General features: G+C 44.2%; 1 protein-coding gene across 1 annotated transcript in view; it reads left to right on the forward strand.

Annotated features, from left to right (window-relative positions):
* Positions 1–19,604, forward strand: part of ZNF76 (zinc finger protein 76) — a 284,990-nt gene extending 265,386 nt beyond the window's left edge. Inside the window, exon 13 of the mRNA XM_078644308.1 lies at positions 17,447–19,604. Within this exon, the coding sequence (XP_078500434.1) occupies positions 17,447–17,554 (108 nt within the window). The 3' untranslated portion in view covers positions 17,555–19,604. The remainder of the gene's footprint in view (positions 1–17,446) is intronic.
* The last annotated feature ends 2,768 nt before the right edge of the window (positions 19,605–22,372 follow it).

A 22,372-nucleotide genomic window follows, 5' to 3' on the forward strand; every position in this document is an offset into this window, starting at 1 on the left:
CTGTAGATGTGGGGATACCTTTATTAGTGAAAAATCCCAATGGAGTGTTAAAATTCGAACTTGCAATAATCATGAGGCCCCAAAACTTAACAACAATTCATTGTCCGAATGTTCAATCGATACCCATCTCATGTCAATTCATTGTCCTTCATTGTTCGAACACATAATCAGTACCCATCCTATATCAATCCATATGTTTAAAAACTACATACATATCCCATGACACCAAGGCTGAGCAATCGGAGTACAACAAGGAGTTGACAGTTTCATTTGTACCGGCGCCATTTTGGGTGCGGCCAGGCAGATCCAGGCATAGTCTAAATTTCCACTAACTCGTGGTTGGCCCAGAGCCTCTTTTTGGCAGTCCAAAAGTTCCGTTGAAGGGCAACAGAAAGGGATCGGCAGTATGAACCATCAGTCAAAAAAAAGGGGGAGGGAGGCAACAATTTTCTACCGGGTCATACTGTGTTTTTCACCGGAACTGTTCCGAACTGTAGTCTGCAGGATTTTAGTCATTCAAATTGAGGCTGGCGTCAGCATGGGAGCGCCGACGTCCCGCGGCTACATTTTCATCGTTCCACGGGCAGTCATGCAGTCATTCCCCATCGGGGGTATCTGCGGGAGTCGGGGACTCCCGCGGCTCCTCTAGAATCTTCAAGGTCGAGGAGAACTTTTATGGTGGTGGAATCAACAAGCAACCGGGCCATTCCTTCATGCTGGGCCCGCTCTTGCAAGGTCGACCGCCATTTTGAGAGTTCGGCAGCTACCGGCAATCGCGGGGTCAAATGAGCAGACGGGCTCCAACCTGCCGGGCGAGGTGTTGAGGCATCGCCACAGTGGACGAACCCTTTGCCGGGTGCGAGGAGCGTTGGGGGTGCAGCTGGGGAGCCTTCACCTGGGGAGGTGGGAGAGGCTCGTTCGCGCCGCCTCTCCCTCCCGGTGCACCCCACGGCGTCTTGCTTGACATTTGTTATGGCCGGACCAGGCGATGAGGACGGGGGGGGGGGGGTCGGAGGCATGTGCAAGACATCCCCCCCCAGTGTTGTCGCAGCCATTATTAAAGAAGTGGCGCCTAGTACGTTTCGGGCCGGGCCTCCGGTTGATGGCGGCCGGACGCTCTTCGCCACGGCCCCAGGAACGGGTCCCTTTGTTCGTCCGGGGGACAGGCCTTGGCATGTGGCGCCGCCTTCGGGCTATTCGCGTAGTGGTCCTTCCACCTCACCGCCCTTGATGGTTTTTGTAGACATTAAAACGCCCAAAAACTACTAGAAAGTAGCCCAAAGTAGCCCAACATTGCTACTTTGGGGAAGGAAGGACTGGAACGGCGTCAGGCAGACGGCGAAATGCATTGTGGGTTTCGTTTGTCGTTGCAGCAGTTTGTCATGTAAATAGTTGCTTAAATGTTTTTTTTTTTTGTTTTTTTTTTTTTGTTAAAAATAAAACGTGTTCACCTGTTACTTCGCTAGAGTGTTATATATTTTTCTATTATTCGCCTAAGTTTTGTCGTTAATTGGGCGGGGTGAGTGGTGGAGCCAAGCTGTCTCGAAGTTATAGCGTTAAGTTCGGCTTTCCCCACCAGTTTCATATTTCCTGAGGGGTTGTTCCCTATGTTTCCAATTCAGCGAGGTTGAAAAGAGATCTCATCAGTGGCCTACTGATTTCACTCTATTCCTTTTCTTTTCCCTAACGATTTTTATATATATATTTTTCTCTTTTATTTGCTAGCACGATACAGCGGCTAATCCGCATTTTTATATTTGTCCTTTTGTATTAGGGGTACCCTCCTGGTCGAGCCAGATGACCTACCTCCAATAAATGGTCCGGGTGGAACTGGTTTACCAATCAGTGGGGAGTAGATAGGCATGACAGATTACAACGGGGGACAAAGGTCCGCATTACCTACCCTTCCTTACTTGCAAAGACTAGACAGAACATTTCTATTCCACGTTATTTGCAAACAGAGAATGCCTCAAAAGAACTATTCCTTGAACAATAAATGTTCAGACAATCAATCAATCAGTGGGGAGAAAAAAACAGGCATGACGGATTACAACGGGGACAAAAGTCTGCATTACCTATCCTTCACTATCTGCAAAGGGAGGCAGAATATTCCTATTCTTCCCCGTTTGTAGACAGGGAATATCTCAAAGAGCAATAATCGATAAAAATCGATAACAAACAATCAAATGCGGAGAAAAGATAGGCATGACGGATTACAACGGGGACAAAAGTCTGCATTACCTACCCTTCACTATCTGCAAAGGGAGACAGAATATTCCTATTCTTCCCTGTTTGCAGACAGCGAATGTCTCAAAGAGCAACAGAGCAACCAATCAATCAGTGGGGAGAAAAATAGGCATGACGGATTACAACGGGGGACAAAAGTCCGCATTACCTATCCTTCACTATTTGCAAAGAGAGAGGAACGTTCCTATTCGTCGCTGTTTGCAAACAGAGAATGTCTCCAAGAGAACCAATACTTCAAGTAGCAACCGAGGCTAAATGAACCAATCAATGAACAATACCAGTATCTAAATACCGTTTCCAATATCAACAATCAATCAATCAATCAGATGGATAAAGCCATCCTACCAATCAGACGTAAAGACGTCCTACTTAACCTTACCCGGACCGGATCATGTGGGCAATTCTTCGTCTTCCTTTCTCCAGCGCCTCTTTTCTCTGTTTTTATCGCAGCATTCTTGTGGGATTCCAGTCAGGACAGTAGGTCACTTGAGAGAGGTCCGTTCAGAATCGGTGAAGTTCATTCAATCGGCAGCCGGACGAGGGCCCTCTCAAGGCAGGTATACTCCAATCATTTAGATGTTCACCCCATCGTCTGGACCTCTCTTACCGGACCTTATGTCGCTGATGGGCCCCAATTGTGGAAAAGTCAGCCCATAACACACCTGATGCCCAGGCTGCTGGCGCAGGACGCCTCTTAGTTCCCATCTTGAACAATTACCAAATAAAGAGACGGGCGCTGGAAGCAGGAATACAAGAATAGAGTTTTATTGCTCATGAGGAGAGCCTGTCATTTCGGACACTCGCATAGTGTCTTCAGGAGGTGCTCTAACAAGTTTCTCTGAGGCTTCGTCTTTTATACACAGGTTTATGGCACACAGACATCCTTCATTACAATCAAGACATTGTGGAGTATGAAGATATTCCAACACGTGGCTACAGTAGGGGCCCTTATCCTCCATACAATAGGAGGGGGCTGTCAAGCAGCTGAGTGTTCTGCTGATTCCTTTAGAATGTGTGCGCCTGATCGAATCTCAGGGGGTGGGGAGGTCATGATCAATAGTGGCTCCTTTCAAGAGAGGCAAGTGCATACAGTAGTGGGCAATAAACTGTATCCTCAGGCTAAGGGATGACCAGCGGTTCGTGCAAACAATCGGGCTCATAGGAAGGGGTCATCAAAGGAGAGATTTTCGTGAAAGGAAGGATCGGTGTGGACAATCGAGCGTAGAGGAAGGGTTTATCAAAAGAGGGGTATTCATGGAAGGAAAGGAGGTGTTGGTCAGGCGCGGGGTGTGATTCCCAGTGACAGAGTCATGCAGAAGGAGAAGGGTTCATGACTTGTGCATGTGAGAGTGGGGGCGGTCGGGGTGCATGGGGGATGCTTGCAGGGTCAGGGAAGGGCGCTGATGATTGATCGCGAACAGGGAGACCATGGCACCTAAAATGGCTGTTGTATATATGTGTGCATGGGTCTATGCTGGCGGGATAACACAGTCAGTGTTTTGCAATATCCATTCTGCTTACGACAAGAGGTACAGTGAACACAAATGAACGCCGCTTATGTGTATATACATTGCCAATTTCAACAACCTGTACCTCCTGTACTCTCTTTGGAGAATTTATATTATAGTCATAAGGGCCCTTCCCTCCTCTCCAGTGGAATGGATAGAGGTATCCATATAATTTATATCTGTTCACACTTCGTCTTAAAAAAGAACTGAAGCAGCTGCCAGCTGCTGTGCACGATGGGATACTGGTGGTATCTGGGTTCTTAACATCTGTCTCTTTTTTTGGTCCCCCAAGGAAGAAATATATAGATATAGCTCCAGTGCCACATAGGGAAGGAGATTGGTGCTTGTGTGAGAACGACATAGCATGTATTTTTGTGTGTGTGTGTGTTGTGTTTGTGTGTATATATATATATATTATACTCGCAAAGTCGCTCCTACTGGCGATCCGGACGCATAAATGTGGTGGCTCGTATCCGGCGGAGCAGCCGGAATTAAATATCAACAGAAGAACGGAGTTCCGACGAGCGCTCCGCAAACAGCACAGGAGTCAGGAATAGTGCACCAGAGAAAAAGGGTTTATTCCATCATAAACCTTGCGACGCGTTTCGCGCTTTGAAAGCACTTGTTCACACAAAGTCTGTAACTTTTTCATTCCTGCTTTATGGACGTAAACACTTCCGTGTCAGAGGACATAGAAATGGGACTACACAGTATCCGCCATTATACGTCGGTACTTTACGAACATTCAGATAGATACAAAGTATATTTGCTCGTATTACCTTATATCTCAATACAAAATACACAAACAGTGGTACCTCTTGAGCATAGCAATAGAGTACATTTAGAGTTATCAAAATTGAAAAATTCGAATCGAATAATGTACAAAGTCAAAGCGATGTATGCTGGTACTTGAAGTCAAAGTTAAAGACAACTGCTCCAATGTATCACTGATATTGCGCTAGTTAGTGCGCCCACAATGAGAAAAATAGTATCATTCATTAAATATGAAAACTTCATAGATATATGTGAATTAGGCATATATACATGTATCAATATTACCTAAATTCATTGTATAGTAATTAATACGCTGGTTAGTGCGTTACAATTCCACAAAGCTCACAACTTTCATGTGCTGTTGGTAAACTGTGAAGAAGGCGGAGAGTCTGACCACTCAAGTCCAAAGTCCATACAAATGAGAGCAAGTTACATCCAACCCTTCCGTGATTCAAGTGAATAAATATGAAACTATTTTTTACATATTTTCAACACCACAAGTGTATCTAAAATACTAAAGATTGTACAAAAATAGAATTACATACATGGATGAACAGGATGAAGATTCTCGGAGAAAGGAAAGGGCACATCTTGTCACAGGCCTGCGGCAAGGGCCCTCACCCTCATCCTGTGAGAATAAGAGAGAGGAGACCGCTGTAGTCAACAATCTTCTGATTTGAGTTAACCAAGATAACTGACAATAATATTCATTCGTACAGATGTCTGACCATCTCCTCGTCCATATTATGGCCTCTAGGAGATCTGGTACAGAGATGAATTATATACTTGGACTCCCGTTGCCTTAATTTAAGCAATCTGTTACCACCTCTGGGTCCCACAGATACATGTTCTACAATGAAGTAGGACAGCTTCCTGGCATCAGAAAAATGACAAGCTTCAAAGTGCCGGGCCACCGGATACTGTTTATAATTTTTTGTGATGGCTCAGAGGTGTTCCAATATTCTTTTTTTGGCCATATGTTTCGTACTACCCACGTACAAAAGGTTGCATGGGCAGACGAGAACATAGACCACAAAAGTAGTCGTGCATGTCAGGAATTGGTTAATCTGTATCATCTTACAGGAGCTTGGACACCAATACTCTTTTCTCATCTGACTGTTGTTACAGGCCTTGCAGTGGCCACATGGGTAAAAACCACAAAGATCTATACCCCTCTTCACATTCACATTGCCTATCTCATTATGTACTAGGAGGTCCCTCAAAGTCTGACCCCGTCTGTAAGTAATACTTGGTCTGTCTGGTAGACTCGCTCCTATAACGGGATCATTTTTCACAATGTTCCAATTTTTTATAATGATTTTGCGGATATTCTCTGCATTGCCATTATAGTTCATCACAATACGAGTCTCAATTTCTTTCTCCTCACTCTTATTGGGAGGAACAGTGTTAGTGAGTAGGGTTTCTCGCTTAATAAGCTTGACCTTGTCAATAGCTCTTTGGATAACCCAATTAGGGTATCCTCTTTCTTTAAAGCGTTTGAACATTGTTCGTTCTTCTTTCAAATAGTCAGACTCTAGACTACAGTTTCTTTTGGCCCTGAGTAGCTCACCATATGGAATACTCCATTTTAGATTGTCAGGGTGGCTACTCAGGCCATGCAACAGGCTGTTCCCTGCAGTACTCTTTCTGTATAGGGATGTTTGTATACAGTTATCCCTAATCTGTATTTTAATGTCTAGATAATCGACTTTCTCATCACTGATGTTAGATGTGAGAGAGATGTTACTGGTATTGTTATTGAGTTTATTGACAAAGGTCAAGGCTTCTTCTTTGGTACCGTTCCAGACAACAAAAATGTGGTCTATATACCGTAGCCAGACTATTGTTTTGCTGAGTTCTTCTGTCATACTGATGTCACTACGTAAATCATTCTCCCAAGCCCCCATGAATAGGTTAGCAAAACTTGGGGCAAAACAAGTACCCATCGCAGTTCCATGCAATTGAATAAAGATTTCATCATTGAACAAAAAGAAATTGTTTGTTAGGCAGTACAGCATCATATCAATAATCATAGTAGTATGATCCAGATAGCAAATGTTTCTCTTTTCCAGATACCTAGCACAGGCTTCTATCCCTTGTTGGTGTTCAATAGAGGTATAGAGTGAATTAACATCCATAGTAATTAACAAATAACTGGTATCCCATTTTACATTCCTCAGTTTCTCAAGAAAATCCTTGGTGTCCCTTACGTATGAGGGCAACTCAAAAACAAAGTCCCTAAGAAAATGGTCGACGTATCGTGAGACATTCTCTAATACGCTTCCCCTAAATGAAATTATTGGTCTCCCAGGGGGGTTTTCTTGGCACTTGTGAATTTATGGCAAAAGGTAAAGGATGGGTAGCATGGGGTTATCTTTTTTCAAAAAGCAATACTCTTCCCATTCTAAAAGCCCCCTATCCTTCCATTCACTTAGTTTATCCCAAATTCCACTGATGCTCTGGTTGTACTCCAAAAGAAAGTGCCAAGAAAACCCCCCTGGGAGACCAATAATTTCATCTAGGGGAAGCGTATTAGAGAATGTCTCACGATACGTCGACCATTTTCTTAGGGACTTTGTTTTTGAGTTGCCCTCATACGTAAGGGACACCAAGGATTTTCTTGAGAAACTGAGGAATGTAAAATGGGATACCAGTTATTTGTTAATTACTATGGATGTTAATTCACTCTATACCTCTATTGAACACCAACAAGGGATAGAAGCCTGTGCTAGCTATCTGAAAAAGAGAAACATTTGCTATCTGGATCATACTACTATGATTCTTGATATGATGCTGTACTGTCTAACAAACAATTTCTTTTTGTTCAATGATGAAATCTTTATTCAATTGCATGGATCTGCGATGGGTACTTGTTTTGCCCCAAGTTTTGCTTACCTATTCATGGGGGCTTGGGAGAATGATTTACGTAGTGACATCAGTATGACAGAAGAACTCAGCAAAACATTAGTCTGGCTACGGTATATAGACCACATTTTTGTTGTCTGGAACGGTACCAAAGAAGAAGCCTTGACCTTTGTCAATAAACTCAATAACAATACCAGTAACATCTCTCTCACATCTAACATCAGTGATGAGGAAGTCGATTATCTAGACATTAAAATACAGATTAGGGATAACTGTATACAAACATCCCTATACAGAAAGAGTACTGCAGGGAACAGCCTGTTGCATGGCCTGAGTAGCCACCCTGACCATCTAAAATGGAGTATTCCATATGGTGAGCTACTCAGGGCCAAAAGAAACTGTAGTCTAGAGTCTGACTATTTGAAAGAAGAACGAACAATGTTCAAACGCTTTAAAGAAAGAGGATACCCTAATTGGGTTATCCAAAGAGCTATTGACAAGGTCAAGCTTATTAAGCGAGAAACCCTACTCACTAACACTGTTCCTCCCAATAAGAGTGAGGAGAAAGAAATTGAGACTCGTATTGTGATGAACTATAATGGCAATGCAGAGAATATCCGCAAAATCATTATAAAAAATTGGAACATTGTGAAAAATTATCCCGTTATAGGAGCGAGTCTACCAGACAGACCAAGTATTACTTACAGACGGGGTCAGACTTTGAGGGACCTCCTAGTACATAATGAGATAGGCAATGTGAATGTGAAGAGGGGTACAGATCTTTGTGGTTTTTACCCATGTGGCCACTGCAAGGCCTGTAACAACAGTCAGATGAGAAAAGAGTATTGGTGTCCAAGCTCCTGTTAGATGATACAGATTAACCAATTCCTGACATGCACGACTACTTTTGTGGTCTATGTTCTCGTCTGCCCATGCAACCTTTTGTACGTTGGTAGTACGAAACATATGGCCAAAAAAAGAATATTGGAACACCTCCGAGCCATCACAAAAAATGATAAACAGTATGCGGTGGCCCGGCACTTTGAAGCTTGTCATTTTTCTGATGCCACGAAGCTGTCCTACTTCATTGTAGAACATGTATCTGTGGGACCCAGAGGTGGTAACAGATTGCTTAAATTAAGGCAACGGGAGTCCAAGTATATAATTCATCTCTGTACCAGATCTCCTAGAGGCCATAATATGGACGAGGAGATGGTCCGACATCTGTACGAATGAATATTATTGTCAGTTATCTTGGTTAACTCAAATCAGAAGATTGTTGACTACAGCTGTCTCCTCTCTCTTATTCTCACAGGATGAGGGTGAGAGCCCTTGCCGCAGGCCTGTGACAAGATGTGCCCTTTCCTTTCTCCGAGAATCTTCACCCTGTTCATCCATGTATGTAATTCTATTTTTGTACAATCTTTAGTATTTTAGATACACTTGTGGTGTTGAAAATATGTAAAAAAATAGTTTCATATTTATTCACTTGAATCACGGAAGGGTTGGATGTAACTTGCTCTCATTTGTATGGACTTTGGACTTGAGTGGTCAGACTCTCCGCCTTCTTCACAGTTTACCAACAGCACATGAAAGTTGTGAGCTTTGTGGAATTGTAACGCACTAACCAGCGTATTAATTACTATACAATGAATTTAGGTAATATTGATACATGTATATATGCCTAATTCACTTGTATCTATGAAGTTTTCATATTTAATGAATGATACTATTTTTCTCATTGTGGGCACACTAACTAGCGCAATATCAGTGATACATTGGAGCAGTTGTCTTTAACTTTGACTTCAAGTACCAGCATACATCGCTTTGACTTTGTACATTATTCTATTAGAATTTTTAAATTTTGATAAGTCTAAATGTACTCTATTGCTATGCTCAAGAGGTACCACTGTTTGTGTATTTTGTATTGAGATATAAGGTAATATGAGCAAATATACTTTGTATCTATCTGAATGTTCGTAAAGTACCGACGTATAATGGCGGATACTGTGTAGTCCCATTTCTATGTCCTCTGACACGGAAGTGTTTACGTCCATAAAGCAGGAATGAAAAGACTTTGTGTGAACAAGCGCTTTCTAAGCGCGAAACGCGTCGCAAGGTTTATGATGGAATAAACCCTTTTTCTCTGGTGCACTATTCCTGACTCCTGTGCTGTTTGCTGAGCGCTCGTCGGAACTCCGTTCTTCTGTTGATATATATATATATATGTCATGTGATCAAGCCTCCCTGGAGGCGAAACGCGTCATGGCGGCAGCGCTGGCTTTACGAAAATAAATATCACCTTGCACCAGCACCCCTGGGTCGACTCTTTGTTGCGGGACACTATTGGTGCACGTTCGTTCACCAAAGCGACAACTTGCAGAATATATATATATATATATATATATATATATATATATATATATATATATATATATATATATATATATATATATATATATATATACTGTAGCATGTGCAGCAATAAATAGATACACCTGCCATCTAGTGTTGGGCCCGAATGCTGTGACTTATTTTTCTTTGAAGGAATCCAAGTCACAAGACCTGTTGTGACTCCACTCTACCCTACGTGTGGTCCACAAGGACATGATCTGCACCTCCGATTCCTTTTTTCCACCATCAGACTCTGCCTTTCAACAACGAAGCAGAGGCAGAGCACCACTGCCACATGGGTTAGGCCTTGACTCCTGAGTCGAGCCAAAAAGAGCAGAAGCTTTTGTGTTTGGCTCCTCCACTGGGGCACATGTTCAACACCACTAGGTGTTCTCGTTAGAGGTTTGTCACCGTCCTTCGTTGGTCCATGCAATCCCACTTTACGTCAATCTACTGTCCTGTGTTATTTCGATGCCATTCTTTCTTCGTGATTGACTAAATCGCACAGCGGGTCTTTGCCATTCAACTCGTCACCCTCGAACAGTTCAGAATGTCCATGTGATGAAAAGGATTTCTTTTTGGTTCTTCCCATCCTGCTGTGCCAAGTACCACAGGAGAGACTTACACAAAGTTTGTAACCTATGCCATTCCCTTAACCACCCAGAGGATTCCTGTGTGGCGTGTCTCGTGTTCTGTAACAAAAAGACTCTTTGGAAGCATCCGGCCAATCACTTTGCCTCTGCTTAGTGCTGCAGCGGCGGGGAGAGGAGGACACTCCAGATATCTTCATAGAAGGTGAGTAGGAAGCTTTGCAGCAGCCTGGTGTGTCTAGTTTTGAGATTGAAGAGGCATTCTGGCCGGAGGAGGCCGCCTCCAAGGTCTAAGCCGAAGGATCAATGCCAGCCCATTGCTGAGGACCGCAGTGAGCACCACTACCACCTGTCCTGCTAAGGCACAAGCGTCTAGCTCTTGTGCTTCTTCAGGTGGGTGCGGGACACCACTGCCTCAAGGCCATGGCTGGCACTGAGCCAGACCCAACCCCCTCACAACCCTAGCTGCTAAAGTCTGCCTCGCCCTTTGATGTCGACTGTTGCTTCTGCGCTGAATCTGAAGACGTTCACTCGACAACACTCCAAGCCGAAAGCTTCAGAGCCAGAATCGACTTTGGGGCTTTCTGGACATCTATCCTTTTTGGCTCCATCAAAGCCATCTTCAGAGGAGTTTGGCCAACCTACTCTTTTGAGGTTCCAGGAACATTTAGACTTTGGCAAACAGAGGATCCACATCCAGTGGGTCTGGGTATGTTTCTGGCTCCTGACTCTTGGGATGACTATCAGGCTGATCCCCCTAGCAGACGCTGACCTGGACTTGTGCCCCGTCAAGCCCTCTCTCTGTGCTGATACTGCCTCTTACCACGAGGTTCTACACAGGGCTGCTACTTTCTGTGAGTTGAGATGTACATATGTATTGATGCCACAAACTGCAGTGTCTGCAACAACCAGAGTGTGGCGTATGTTAGTGATAATCTTGCCCTCTGCTACCAACTCCTGCCCCCAGATTTGGTATTGTTCTAAGAGATATAGGTTAAGATCCTCCATTTGGTCTCAGTGGGTGTGATCATACATAGAGAGTAAGTCCACAGAGTTGACGGTGTGCCAGTGTGTTGCGTATTGCACATCCGCACACTTGCCCGCAGCTGCCAGTTTCCTTCCTACATCCAGAGAATGTAGCGGAATGCGCCTTACATACCATGGATGTCAAAAGAGTGTTAATGTATTATGAGGATTGAACAAAACCTTTTCATAAAACACAACAACTCTTCAAGTCGTACTCAAAATCACATAAAGGTTGTGCTATTTCCAAAGCAGATATTGCTCGTTGGCTTGTCAAGTGTATCCAAGCTTGCTATGCTAAAGATGAGAGATCCTACCTGTCTCTCCAATACCCCATTCCACACCCAAGAAAGGGGCGTCTATGTTTTTTTAAGGGACATACCACTAACTGACCTCTGTAAAGTAGCTACTTGGTCCACTCATCGCACTTTTGCTAAACATTACTGTGGGATGTCCTGCCTAGGCAACAATCTAGAGTTGGCCAAGCTGTCTTATGTAAACTTTTTCAGTCTTCTGAAAAATTTTGAGGCTAAGCCACCACTTGGGGTGAAGTGCTTTACAGTCTATGCACAGCATGTGTATCTACAGCTATACATACCACAAACAGAAAATGTTACCCTGCAATCATCTGTTCATGGCATTTAGCTCTGTAGATTCACATGTGCCCACCTTCCGCCAGAGGTTCGCTGCTCATAGTCTCATCCTCATTTCCTTACTTCACATGATCATCTATTCTGCATCTCTATACTTCATCTACATTTTCACCCTTGAGATTGGAAAAAAAATCTAACTATGGAGTTGATGCCCATGCTCATTGCCAACAGTAGGTGCTCATCACACCTCATGGCGCGAAAAGACTTCTTCAAACAAAAACAAGTTGCACACATCTGAGCCCAAAACTAGATGGCAGGAGTATGCACAGCATGCGAGTCTACAGCAGTACATGGTACAGGGTAAGCAACATTTTTCTTCTTCTTCCAAACGCTGGCAAGATCCTAGTCAATCCTCAACTCATTTGGATCCTGAAAAGGTACAGGCTGGTCTTTGAGTTAGAGTCAGGATTGGAGCCCTCCACACCACCATCCCCAGAAAGTGTTATGGGCTTTGCCACTAGTCCCCCTCCGCCTTCCCCACCTATTCTACCCTTTTCTACAGAACCACCTCTACCTCCACATTCCCCTTTCTTTGACCTACAGAACACAGACCCAGACTCTGTGAGTCCTTCTCCCTCCTGGGGCATAAAGGGCACATCATATGTGTCATATGGGGGAAAAGGACCTGTGGGAGGATTATGTAGTCTGCACCTCGCCATCTTCCATCTTGCCCCCCTCCTACCCTGAAAGAAAGCAACCTTGAACTTGATCGGCAAAGCTTCACCACCTGATAATACTACGGCCTACCATCATGTTAAAATGCACACAATGCAAGACGAGGGTAACTTCCCCCTGGAAACTCTTAAGAACAGTCACTACCTTCCAGAGTCCCGAAGGAAGTGGGGTCAGTGGTTCAGTGCTGAAGGCAAGATCATCAGAAACGCTAATATTAGATGCACCTTTGATGCACCAGACACTGCTGCTAGAGGGATTAACACCAACATCCTCCTTCACAGGCATGCGTGACTTCAGCCTGAGGTACAATAGCACCCCCTTAATGTCCCTTTTGTTGGCAAGCATCTTCTCGGCCCCCAGGTGGTTCAGATGCTCGAGGAAAAACAAAAATGACACAGACCTCACCAAATTCATGGGCGTCATGCCGCCCCCTAGGCCCAGATCTGTCTTTTGCAGACTGCAAAGGAGGGTTGTGATAAAGTTGCGGTCTCTGGTCGGAGACCAACTTATTAGCAGCAACAAGAGCCCTTTCAAGTTCTCGAGCAACAAGCCCTTTCAGCAAGTTGCCTATATGGGTATTGGTCATGGCAGAGGTGGCTACAATGGAGGCTCAGACCACCTACAGCTCTAAGAGGAAGAGTACTCCTTGCAAATGGTGCCATCAAACCAGTGCCCACACTCCATTTTCGCAAAGGGGAATACTCTTTTTGCTTCCTTATCACCTAAAAGAACAGCTTCCTCAGGGTGACCCTAGACATAATGGCATTTGAATAGGTTCATCCTCTTCAAACACTTTCACATGGTCACCATGCAGATTGTCATCCCACTGCTATGCCAAGGCGGCTTCATGTCTGGTCTGGATCTGAAAGATGCATACTTTCACATCCCCATCCCCCAGAGCACCACTGATTCCTTTGATATGTGATAAGTGGACAACACTACCAATTCAAGGTGTTACTCTTCATAGTCTCTACTGCTCCAAGGGTGTCAACTAAGTGCCTAGTAATAATGGCAGCACACCTCCGCAGACATGCCATGCTCTTCTTCCAAAACCTCATTTGCTGACTGGTCAAGAGCAGCGACAATGCCTAGCACACACTCAGATTATAGTGTTAGAGTTTAGGTGTTAACCATCAACATCACGAAGTCTCACATTCAACCCCAGCAGATCCAGCCTTTCTTGTGCTTCCTTCTAAACACTAACTCTGATACCATGCCCTTACACAACAGCCGTTTCATCTTTTTCGGCCCCAAAATCCTTTCACTGAGAACTGCGATTAAATTGTTGGGTATGATGGCCTCCTCCATCGCAATAATGCTAAAAGCCAAGATACACATACAACCACTCGAGTAGTGCCTCTTGAGGCAATGGGCAGAAGAGCACAGGAGGATCTCGTGTTGGTAATGACCAGGGCTCTGCTTTCTGCTGTAGTGTAACAGCAACAAACTGTTGCTTGGCAGACCCCCTTTCTCAAGGAACCATTGCCACGTGTCTCATGGGGTGTGGGTTACTCGCCTCCACAACATGGCGGTGCAATGGCTCCTTGACCTGTCAATTGTTGGGGGACACCTCGGATACAAAGAACTACTTGCCATCTGTCTAGCCCTTAGAATCTTCTTCAGACTTGTTCTTGGCAAAACAGTCCTCATCAAAACTGACTACAAGACAGCTATGTATTTAATCTAGAAGCATGGGCCATATCACTTATCTCTGCTTTCTGCTCTGGCTTAAGAGTTCTGTCAGTGGGCGACACACAACATTCATTTGCTCGGAGCATTTCCAAGGAATAGAGGCCCACTTTGCAGACCTGCTCAGCAAGATGCATTAAAAGTCCACAAGTGGGAACTCAACCCATGACTTGACCATTGACTTTTTCACAACTCCTGAAAACTCAAATGCCCAAATTTTAAATCCGGGGTACCCGCACCCACAGTCCATGGCAATTACTATGGGTGAACTAGTCGAACAAATTACATACCTTCAGTAGCACTATTTGTGGTGGATACTCTAAGCAGATTTGTCACGTTGTGAATTTTCCCCAGGTACCAACTGGATCTGGAAAACTCAAATAGAAGTGCTCCTGTATGTGGTAGGTGACCCCTTGCAACACCAGTTGAATTGCCTTTCCACTCCAAAAGGGATGAATGAGCTACATATTCGCACCACCTATGCACGCTGACAGCAGTTAATTTATTTCCACGTCTTCAGATATAGATTAAAAGCTCTGCTCGGTCTTCCTTCACTCTGAAGAGATTTTTTCAAGAAATTTTCCAGTGTGCAAGGGACATGTCACCCCCTGAAACAACAGGGCATAAACCTTGTAAGGACTGCCACAGACAGATGTCTGTAGCAATCCCCAGGAGGTGTGCCTCTGTCCGAGTTTGTCGCACAAGTGCAAGGCCTGCGACATCTGCACACAGATGAATACAAAAGCTAGCTGAGACTGCAAAGTTAATGCTGCGAAACAATAGAAAGCTCCATGGTCGAAGTCAAGAGCACAGATCTGTTCTTTTTTTGGGGGGGAGAGAGATCATCTTACGCATCTTTGTTACTATTTTGCAAACCTTGACAATAGTGTTAAAAAAACATCAGTCAGATCGACATTCAATGCAGTATAATTTACTAAATCTGATACAGTCACATGCACCTCCCAATCCCACACCTTCTCCCTTCTAGGCTTCCAGCAGCCATCAATGCCCTGCAATGCATACTGAGGGACAGAGGGCCTGCAGGACTGCTGATCATTGGATCTATTATCTGAGTCAGTGTATGAGCCCGTCTAGGTGATCAATGCCATCCTTTCTCGCAGCATCCCAGCCCACTCAAAACGGTGACCTTATCAACCATCTGGACCTCAAGCATCCGACGTTCTTCTGCTACAGCCCACCCGCCTACGTCCCTACTTCAACGCTCATATGTAGGCCTCATAGGGCACATCCCTCTGATGGCAACTCTTCTGTTGACCAGCACGAGGTCCAGCAATGCAGATTTGTAGTATTTCTTACTCCCACTCTGGCTCTGTATTAAGTGTAACAAAGATCTGCTCTTGAAGATGTTCCAGCAGCAGATCTTCTTTGTAAGTGAAGGCTTTGAGTAGCTCTGCCCCTTCCAGCCACTCGAGCTTTCCAGAGAAATACGGTGGCTTTATGGTGCCTCCAGGTCTTGCTCCTGTTCCACCAAGGAGCTGATTCAATCCTTGGTCCCAATACACCCAGAGTTACCAGGTCCATCAGCGACGTCGCAGTAGGTCAAACCTTTCGAGAGGCCATTCTACACATTTTTGGCAAGCTTCAGGTTTACTCTTCCACGCCTTCAGACCCTAAAGAATATATCAAACATATCTAGAGCCACATACGCCATGAACAGAAAATGGTACACTAATCATTTGCTGGTAGTGTATAATGAACTAGATTCATGTGCGCCCATCTTCCTCGCTAAAAGCCAGTGAGAGTCACAGATGCTTTGCATTCTTTCGGTTCATGTACAAAGCGCACCACACTTAGTCTTCGTCACTGCTCTCCACTTAAACTGCTCGCAGGGAGAGCATTACATCTATATCTTCATGCAGCACGTTTTGCAACATGAATGGCTGTAGACTAGAAGTGTGCTGCTCGGTTCTTTAGATGTTTGAGATGCATAGCAAATTCCTGAATCTTTGTCTTGTGAATGATGACTGCTTCAAAGTAAAAGATTTCCCAATGGAATTTTATCTGCCAAATATGTAATTGTTGACAATGTATTATGCTGTGAAAGATATTCGATTTTTAACATGATTTGAAGTCAAAGGTGATGTATCCAGGATAGTTCAATCTCGATTGTGGTCATGTGGTCGAGGCATCTGGTACTCATGTTAAATGCAGCAGCTCACAGAAGGTTTTCAGCGTAACTCTGTGGATTTTGATATGACAGCTGCAGCCAGTACGAAGTTTAAATTCCATTCCAGAATGTCAACGTGCTTTCACAATTTTTCTGAAGTCATACGTCCAGAATAGTCCGCATTTCATAAATAAGCCGGGTCTGGTGGCTCAGTGGACTAATGTGTCCATTGCAGGGTCCTGTGTTCAACCTCATGGTCACGGGTTCGAACCCCGGCGGGTTCACTCAGCCTTTCCTCCATCTGAGGTCGAAAAAAGGACTACCATTGAGTTGGGTAACAATAAACATCTGTTATTCAGTGCCAAACTGCCTCCGGGTGATCGTGCGCTTTACAAATACACCTGTTATGTTAAGAGTAGTTGGTATAACAGTATTTTCTGAAGGTTTGGTCTGTGTGCCACCTGAAACAATTCTTTGTGTGTTTATAAGAGAATGTTGTCATTCATAAAGAAATTGAAGCAGACCGGATATATTTCTGAAAATGCCTGAAATCTCATATTTTCTACTCTGCATTTGGACTGCACCTTCTTTAACTGCCTTGCCTGCCTCTATCAGATAATTGTCCTGTGGTGATGTTTCCCATCTCCCCCATCTCTATTCCACTTCCTTCTTGTGCTGTGAAGTAGCCCCTGGCTGTGTGAAAGCAGTGCAAAACAAGAGAATACATTTTTTTGACACTAGCACCTTAAGTTCACCCTTGATATTTTTAAATTTTACAATCATCTCATACTCCTGCACTACCACTCCTCCCAAGTACGTACGTCTCCTTCTGCCTCTGTACAATATATGTGTTCCCTGACTGCGTCTGAAAATAACCTGTTGTCTCATTTAATTTTTCAGCACAAGGGGCAGCACGTCATGGAGGGAACAGATGTCTTGGTGAGCACAGCCATGCAAGAAGAGGAGGAAGATTGTGAGACTTCTGCTGCTGTTACCAATGGGTGCTGAAACTGGAGGCGCCGTCACTTGCTGTCATAGAGAGTGAAGGAGTTCTCACCAATAGGCGACAGAAAACAGTGTCACCAATGTGTGCTGGAATTGGAAGAGCCCTCACCAAAGGTGCTAAGATTTCAGGAGCCAAGACTAGAGTAGCCTTCACCAGTAGGTACTGAGCCACTACCTGCAAATTAAAGACTCAGAGCTATTTCCAGTCCCTGCTGTTAAAGTAGCCATCACCAACCGGTGCCACAAGTGGAAGAGCTGCGGGTAGAGCAGCCCACAACGGTTGTGTTGAGACTGAAAGAGTGGTTACGAGTGGGTGTTAGAACTGGTAGCGCTAGCAGTTATGAGTCCGCCCCAGTGAGAAGGTCTGTCACTAGTTGTTAAGTCTGGGCGAGTTACCACGTATATGGTAGCAGAGAGTAAACAGTCAACTTTGAGTGCACCTTTGCAGGGATCAGACTGGTTTTACTTGACCTGACTGCATACAAGAAACGCATTCTCCAGCTGATTGGATTTAACCTGGCAACCTCCCCAGTATGTCCTATATTGTAGGCTTCGGATGAAAGCTTGAGGGAAATCTACAAGAGGATGTGCTTTTAGTCTATCCCCCCTCCCTCTGTGCCTTAATTCAGTGGTCTCTATTATGAATAGGTATCTATGCATATGGTGCAGCTCAGTTTTTTCTCCTTCACATCTCAGTCCAGTGTAGTTTCCATCAGACTCCAGGCCTGTTTGCAGAGACCTCACCACTTGAGCAATTAAAAAAAGTTAGTCAACATTTAACCCATATGAAGGAGGCCTCTCAACGTACACCAGTGTGCAGGTGCTCTTCATAACATGACCCATGCTCAGGGAGCTCCAGATCTTGTGGACCACAATGGAGAGATATTTTAGCAGAGAAATGTTCAAAACATTTCATCCAGACCATCAGCCTGAATAATCCTGTCCATCAGAGAAGCTTGTACTCCGCTACAGACCTTTTGTCGCAAGTCCTGCCTCAAGGAAGCTCATAGTAAATCCCAGCGTATAGCTGTTCGTGTTTGCCCTCAGTGACCATCCAAATATTGTAAAGCCTCCCAGAACGATTTCTATCCAAGTCAGACACACTGGACACTGTTGTTAAACTTGTTTCATTTGTAGCCTTTGATTTCCCAATGCCAGGCCTAATGATGGAAAAACTGCCTCCCAGTCCTAGTCACTCACTCCTGGTGCTTCTCTGTTAAGACCGCTCACTTACCTCTGGATGCTGGTGACTAGTAACTGGTTCTCTTCCTCTGTGCCAGGTTTATGAGTAAACTTCACTTTGGCCAATCACCCTAGCCTTCTCTCTGCTAAATGTGCTCCTTAGAAAGTCTTGATTAGTCCTCTGTACCAATCTTCTAGTTGTAAAATCCATCTTACATGAAGTAGCTTCCTGGTTACCTGTTCCAGAGCTGCTCTGCTTAGTGTCTCAAAGAGCTTAGTAGGCATCCTCATTGTAAGGCCTGTTGCTGCCAGGATTGCCCTTTTGACAAAGAAATTCACTAAGTTTCTTCTCATGTTACCAAGCGGGGTTTGCATGCCTAAATAACCAGCGTTCTCTGAGACCTCAACAGTGACTCGTGTGACACACAGGATTTGGATCTTTGCAATCACATTGGACCCAGTGCTAGTGATCAGAACTCCTGCTCTTTGGTGAGTTATAGCTTAGTATTGGGCAAGCTTCTGTGACCCTATTAATGACATCTACGACAGAGGGATTTGGATAATCACATACTGGTGATGACAGTGATTATCTTCATGGTTTTGGATGTCCTTTAACATAGTTAAGTAAGGGCTCGGACGCCGCACTAGTGACATCTTTGACACGTTGGCATGGATGCATTGCTGGTGATAGCAATCGCCATTGGCTCAGATGAATTTATGGGTCTGCCTCCAATGTGACTGAACTTTAAACCTGGATGTATATAAAGAAGGTTCCCTCCTACAATGTATCAATGTACTTCTACCTTTATTATTTAGGTTTCATGGGGGGTCCAAATTTTGTTTATTTAATAAAATTTCTACTTTTCTTTCATAATGTCTTTCTTTTACCACAATGTGGAACTGTTTGCTGTGAGGTACCTGTTGATTGTGTGTTTTGGAGAGCACCCTATAAGAAGGCTTGAACGGTCCCTGGTCTTCTCATGCCATGATGATAGCTTCACTGTTCACTTAGATTGAAGATGATTGTTCTCTGCCTCCCTGTGTAGGTAACCATACTTTGCTGTGCTATTGGTGCCAGAAACCCACTGTTCTTGTCTGTTCCATTGCGGTCATTAGCTGATTAGGAAATGACGCATAGGAAAATAAAGGCAATATTCACAAGGTTGCACTTTGAAATCCTAGTCGAGAAACAATGAGTACAGTGCCAAACAGGAACAAACTGCTAAAACCAGTAATGAAGATTATTTCCATTTGTATTGGCATTGGAAATCGTATTCCATATCACCAAAAAGGTGCCATAAATGTGTGCCTTCAACCAGCTTGGATGTCCTCATACATAGTGTAGAAATGACCATCTTTTGTGTGATATACCTCAGATTTGTGCCCTATCTGCTTTGTTGCCTTATAAACTTTGAGTATCTCACCCTGGCTAACTGGGAGTAGAGTGCCTGCACTCTCCTTTTAAACATGGTCAATTCGGCTTATTCCTAATTGCCACATTTAACTTAGCTGGAAGTCCTTAGTATATGGTGTTGAATGTGCACCCAGGGCCATAAAGTCTAATGCCACTTGTGGACTGCACCTATGTGCTATCCTTTATAGTGGCAGTACAAACCTAGTTTCAGGCCTAGCATATGTAGCCTGACTGCTGCAGTAGAAAGCCTGTCTAGCAACCTGCTAAAATAACCCTTTTAAACAGGCAACCTCCCCCCCTTTTCCAATATTAGTAAGTCACAACTGTGCAAGTCTTGTACATGGTATTTAAAAGTGGGGCATAGAAAATTAATATTACTATGTCCCTACAGTGATGAGCCACAAAAAAAGCAATTCTCACTGTGGCATGTCTAAACAGTGCTATGTATAAAACCAGAGTACAGTTTAAAATATTAACACTGCTGACTCAGGAATGAGACTAGCTAGAAAAATAAACAAACTACTATTTTTAATAGTTATTAAAAATCCTATTCAATGGCAAGCTCGGTTTTAATAAATATTAAGGAAAAGTAACTTGTTTACCTTTTCACTATCAAAAGTTCATGGAGGCTAATTTGCATTAACTGTACATCTTCTCCCAGCCTATGCTGAGCCTAAAATAGGTATAAATGTAGGTGTGAAATGCCTCCCAGGAGCAATCCATGGACTGTCCTGCATGCTCATAGATGGCTTCTGAACTCCACAGAATATTCAGACTGAGAACAGTGGGCATTCTGTGACACCCCACTGTCAAATCCTGCTTAACAGATCTGTTGAGCCACATGTAATACCTTGAGCACACTTGATACAGAGAGAACAGGATGCCACGACAGATGTGTCATCTGTCTGGCTATTGAAGGACCTTGCTTTTGTCCTACCAGACTTCTGTATCTGAGTACAGTGCCTGCTTCTAACTGGATTTTGGTGTTGGATGTGGGAAGAGACAAGGATTACCATAGTGCACTCCCAACACACACTCGGAGCCCAAGTTTAGTGTGCCTAAAGACTTTCACCATCTTGAAAACGACCTGACATGTGGAATTGTGGGCCTATTTGCAGTAAGGCAAACAAACAGCTGCACAAGTGTGTACGGTCACTTAGCCCTGGAAACTTGTAACCCTTTAGTTAGAGAGAAACCATGAGCTAACTCCTCTGGCATCCCCAGGTACCCTCTCCAGAACACTTTCTGACCAAGAAGAGGACTTGTTGTCTGTGACCTAAGAGGACCCCAGAAGGACTGGACCAGCTCCCTTTTGTACCCATGGCAAAGCAATGGATTTCAAGGATCGGGTGGCTGACCTCCTATGTGGCTACAGGGAACCAAGCTGGAAGTACCCAGCTGACTAGTGGCATCTGCACCTGGACTGAATTCTGGTCTTGGCCTCCCTCTGCCTGACACCTTGTGAGTCTCTAAGTATCTCCCCAGAGACTTTAAAACTGGACTCCTGTGGTTGTTTAGGCAAGTTTTGAAAACTCTTCTTCCAGATCAGCTGGACTTTAAGTCTAAGCCAGAGGGTAACATTTATGACGAGGACAAACCGGGTTGGGGCATCTGACCCGTGCTCCATCATGGTCAGCCTCATACTGTGCCTAGGTCCCGATCTGCCACAACCATTGATTATCATTGGTGCCTTGTGGTTTTTGCACTATATTTACTTAAACCTCTACAAACGGTGGCAGTTGGCCATCTTAGTGGCGTAGCCTGTGTAACTAATGTTAACGGTCTAGTTGCCGCCACTTGCTCATTCTGAAACCGTGGCACCGAGTATAAAATCCTGTTCCTATCAATTCGACCAGGCCAGTCTACTCTTCTCTTAAACTTTGCTCCATAAACAGTCCCCATATAATAGCTATTTGTGGTATCTGGAGGAGGAATCATTGTGGTTTTGAACCTAACACACCCTACACTACGACTGCATCAACCTCACACAACAAATCACGCCCCATCACTTTGAAGTTAATCTGTATTAATTGCCGTTCTTTGGTACGCCACCATGCACATAGTCTCAGTGTCTGCCTCATGGTTCAACGAGACCCTTGTAGCTGCTAAAAAACAAAAGTGCTTGAGCGGCCCAGGAGGAAAACGTAGGATTTCCCCACAAAAGCATATTATAGGTCCACTGTAAAAAAAGTATCACAAATTGATTATGAAGACTAGCGCTGAGT

Source organism: Lissotriton helveticus, chromosome 5_1 (genome assembly GCF_964261635.1).
Source record: "Lissotriton helveticus chromosome 5_1, aLisHel1.1, whole genome shotgun sequence".
Taxonomy (NCBI): Eukaryota; Metazoa; Chordata; class Amphibia; order Caudata; family Salamandridae; genus Lissotriton; species Lissotriton helveticus.